This window comes from Protopterus annectens, chromosome 9.part0 (genome assembly GCF_019279795.1).
Source record: "Protopterus annectens isolate FY-2018-M chromosome 9.part0, PAN1.0, whole genome shotgun sequence".
In the NCBI taxonomy this organism is placed as follows: domain Eukaryota; kingdom Metazoa; phylum Chordata; order Ceratodontiformes; family Protopteridae; genus Protopterus; species Protopterus annectens.
This window is the reverse complement of record NC_056743.1, coordinates 1,425,125,413-1,425,129,928: the sequence shown is the minus strand read 5'-3', so window position 1 is coordinate 1,425,129,928 and position 4,516 is coordinate 1,425,125,413. Positions and strand designations below refer to the sequence as shown.

Sequence of the window (4,516 nt, the reverse complement as noted above, 5' to 3'; positions counted from 1 at the left end):
AAGTAGCTTCAATTGCAGAAAAGATCAAAGAGAACGGATTCTGGTGGTTTGGGCATATGTGTACAAAAGCAGAAGACAATCTGGTGAAGAAGATTTGGGACAGACAGGAAGAAGGTAAGAGGAAGCAAGGACATCCACAAAGAGGTGGATGGATTGTGTGAAAGAGGGTCTGTGACAGTCAAGTATGAGTATTGACGAAGGCAGGAGTGTGGCACTGAATTGAGAGAGTTGGCAACAGTTAACACGATACCCCGACCCCATGTAGAAAAATGGGAAAAAGGGTGCTGATGATGATGTAGAACAGAGGAGAGCATTACTCATGTGCATGTGTGTGTGCTCATGTATACACAAACACGTGATCAAACTGTATAACAAAAATAATTTGCATACACAAGCAAATGCAAGCACATCATATAACAAATAATTTGCATACACAAGCACATACAATTACATTAATTTGACCACTGTAATGACTGTTTTAGAATCCATGAATTGCATGAAGTACATTATCAGAAACCGTACTGTATCACTTATCAACACGGCTGTGCTAAATCAATTTGTGGGTGCAGTCTGGGAGCAGCTGGGACAGACTGAATAAAGGTATGATTAGCATGTATGTTGAAGTGGCTGCTTTACCGCTCAAAGGGATTTTACAGCTAAATTATACCACTGGTAAAGTTTTATGAATTACAAATGTATGTCAATGACAGTCATGACTGTACTAATCAATGACAGATAATTATATGTGGGTATAAACTGGTGGAGCAGCTGGAACAGGTAGATGGGTGGGGACAGAGAGTGTTGTTCTTTATAGTGAGTGTGCAGTTTAACTAAGGGGTAAGGGGGGTTATAATTGTATTATGACTGTAGTAAAAAATGTTGAGCAACAGTAAGCACCACTAAACATTTCATTGCACTAAATGCCACTCCATTCCACGACACTAAGTGGCACTAAACATTCTCCTGTAAGTGGTACTATTTTTTTCTTGGTTGTACTAATTAGGAATTGATTAGCATCACTCATATGATGCCAGGCACTGATCAGAAGTGGAATGTCACTAACTCATTTGTGGTGGTACTGATTAGTAATTGCTTTACATCACCCATGTGATGTCAGGCACTGATCTTTAGTGACATGTCAGTAACTGATTTGTGGTTCTACTGATTAGTAATTGATCATTATCACTCACATGATGTCAGGTACTGCTCTGCAATGATATGTCAGCAACATGTTTGTGACTGTACTAATTTGTAACCGATCAGTGTCACACTCAGTAGTGGGGTGTCAGTAACTGATTCATGGTTCTACTGATTAGTAATTGACCAGCATATTCAACCTGATGTCAGGCACTGTTATGCATTGGTAACAAAGGTTACTCTTGTAATGATTGCTGTAATTGTGAGTACCAAAAAATAATAATAAATTACCTGAAAAAACTACTAAAGGAAAATAAAAAACACTATCACAAAAGAAATCACTGCGGCATTTGAAAGGACAAATGCTCTTTAAATGGCTATGGTATGCTAAACAGTTTCTAAAGGTAAAAATTTAAAAATGAACAGTCATTCTGTGCACATAAATTTACTGTGACAAAACAAGAAGGCAAACACAATTTAGCTGAAAAAATACAACCCAAATAGTTGACATTGAGAAGATTAAAAAAAAAGGAAAGGGATCCATGAAAGAATTTCTGTCTGTGTAAGAGGAACTGTACACAGTAAGATACTGTGGCATGGAAAGATTAGCATAGTAGCCTGAAACCAAGACACTATTATGTCAATGTATGTTTATGCATATGTAATGCATTTCATAGTGGATGTGTGAAGAAATGCTTTAATGAAAGTCTGTTTCAGCCTGCTTTTCGCATCTGACATTGTAGGGAATTGGTGATATTTTCATTATGTCGTCCCACAAAACGTTCAGGATTAAGCGATTCCTTGCTAAGAAACAGAAACAAAATAGGCCCATTCCCCAGTGGATTCGCATGAAAACTGGTAATAAAATCAGGTATAATTCCAAGAGGAGGCACTGGAGGAGGACCAAGCTGGGCTTGTAATCTTTTTCGCTAGCTACAGATCTCAACACCACCACCAGAGATGTTTGCAGCATCAATTCAAGTCCTAGACTTGGAGTCGGATGCTTACTTCTGCTGTGTTTTCTAAGTTGTCCTGCTATGCAGAGCAAATAAATGTGGAATTATTGTAGAAAAAAAAAAAAAAAAAAGAAAAAAGAAAGTCTGTTTCAGCCTACAGGTTTGTTGCTTGCTTCTTTACTGCTGCAACTTCTTTCTTGCACATGTGCTCAGGTTCCATGTTATTGTTTGCTCTGACTGCATATTCCAGAGTATCCCCTGTGATGTAACCAACACTTACGATGCACTGCAATAGCTACAGCTCTCACATTCAGCAATAGCTCTTATAATGTACACTGCATATGACAACATTATCTGTGATATGCAACTCCAATGTAACTGGTGCATTACAACAGCATCCATTATATAGTCAGTGCAGCAGGGCAATGTGAGAGATATAGCAATTGCACCACACCAACAGTGTAACCAGTGCATCACACCAACATCCAGTACAAAGCCAGTGTAGCATGATAGCACCAGTGATGTAACTAGTGCATCACACCAACAACAATGATATAACTAGTGCAGTGCAACAACATCCAGTACATAGTGCACCATGACAGCACCAGTAATGGTAGTAGGGTCCAGAGTTTGGAGATTACCAGTGCCATTGTTTATATATGTTCCATGATGATATGTTCCATAGCCTTGCAGACCAGGCTCATCAGGCTAATGGTGCAGTAGTTCCCGGGATCCGTGGTGGCTCCCCCTTTGTGGAGTGGGATAACCATTGCTGCGCACCATTCAGTGGGCACACAGCCTGAGGTGAGGCTATGATTGAACATGGTACTTAGGTGGGGTGCCAGTTTGTTCTGTAGTTTGTGTAGAACACAGCCTGGGATGTTGCCAGGTCCCATGGATGCTGTGTTCTTGGCTTGGAGAGTGTGGCTTTCACCTGTGCAGCCATGATTACAGGAACTTTGCATTTTTTTGGTATAGAGATGGGCCCTTTAGGGGTGAGAGGGGGTTAAAGTTAGCAATGAACCTGTCTGCCAGTATGTTGGCAATATCAGCTGGTTCTGAATATTTAGTGCCATTGTGCTGTAACTCAGAACAGATCTGAATGTTGCCATTGAGATTCTTGACATAGCTGTAGAATGCTTTGTGGTTGTCTTTAGAATCAGTTGTGATTTTGTTTCTATAACTAGCTTTGGAGGATTTTATGAGGGATCTCAGCTTCTTACTGAGGCTGACCAGGGACTTCCTCCAGTCATGGGATTTTTACTCTTTTTTGCAACAGTTTCTTTCTTCTGTTGTAGAGTTTGTTTATGGCAGGGGACCACCAGATTGTCTTCCTTCTTTTGGAGGCTAGCATCTTGGTTCTGTTAGGGATTGCATGATCTATGTACTTGTATAAGTGCTTATAAAGTGCATTTGTGTAATATTCAGCAGTCGTACCTCTATTGTCCATCTGCATGGGTGTTGTGAAGTTTATCACATCTGTCTTAGAAGCATGAAGTTGGCTTTGGAGACATTTTTTATGGTGGTTTCCCTAATGGGGGGGTGGAGGCGGGATGGGGATGTGGATGTCTAGGGTGATTAGCTTGTGGTCAGATCTGACCAACAAGGAATTGACCTCTTGTGTGGAACACCAGTTGCCCATGTTAGTAACGACCAGGTCTAGGATATTGCTGCCCCTGGTGGGGGTGTGGATAAGTTGATCCAAGGCATTGGAATTTAGGAATTCCCGAAAATGTTGAGCAAAAGAGTTGGTACACAAGTACTTTTCCCAATTAATGGTGGGGTAGTTGAAATTGCCCATTATTAGGGTGTTAGGTTGTACCCTAATATTTTCCAGTGTATCAAGAAATGAGGAGTGGGAATCCTGGGGCATGGTGGGGGATCTATAGCAAGCTACAATTTGGATTGCGATCTTGCTCAGTGTTAGTTGCACTTGGACAATCTTGGATGCATTATGCTGAGCAACTAGCCAGGAGGTGTGGATATCCTTAATGAATATGGATGCTCCTCTGCCTTTAATGTTTCAGTCTAGGTTAGGTGGCCAAAAGGTGTGGTACGAATTATAGCCTGGTAATGCAGGGGGAGCTCTCTGGAGCCTTGAACCAGGTCTCTGTCACTGCACAGATGTCGATGTTCTCCAGTTTAAGGAGTGCCTTGAGTGAGTGCATTTTGAGGTTTAGACTTCTAGCATTGAGTAGCATTACCCTCGGATTTTGCTTGCTTGTACCTGTTACACTGGTGAATTTGTCATTTGAACATTGCATGAAAAGGCACTATAGGGGTGGCAAGAGCCTTAGCCAGTATCTGGAATTTCAAGGGCGACAGGTGCAGGCCATCTCTGGCAAAGCATTGTGGTCTATCGATCAGGTCATCCCAAGCAGACAGATACTGGATCCCCTTAGAATGACACCAGAAGCTTAGCC

The 4,516-nt window shown here is 41.3% G+C and overlaps 1 protein-coding gene across 1 annotated transcript; it reads left to right on the top strand.

The window, feature by feature from the left end:
• The first annotated feature begins 1,860 nt into the window (after nucleotides 1-1,860).
• Nucleotides 1,861-2,205, top strand: LOC122810953 (60S ribosomal protein L39). Its single transcript, XM_044082480.1, has one exon. The coding sequence runs from the start codon at nucleotides 1,902-1,904 to the stop codon at nucleotides 2,055-2,057; it is 156 nt and encodes a 51-aa protein (XP_043938415.1). The 5' UTR covers nucleotides 1,861-1,901; the 3' UTR covers nucleotides 2,058-2,205.
• Nucleotides 2,206-4,516: the final 2,311 nt, after the last annotated feature.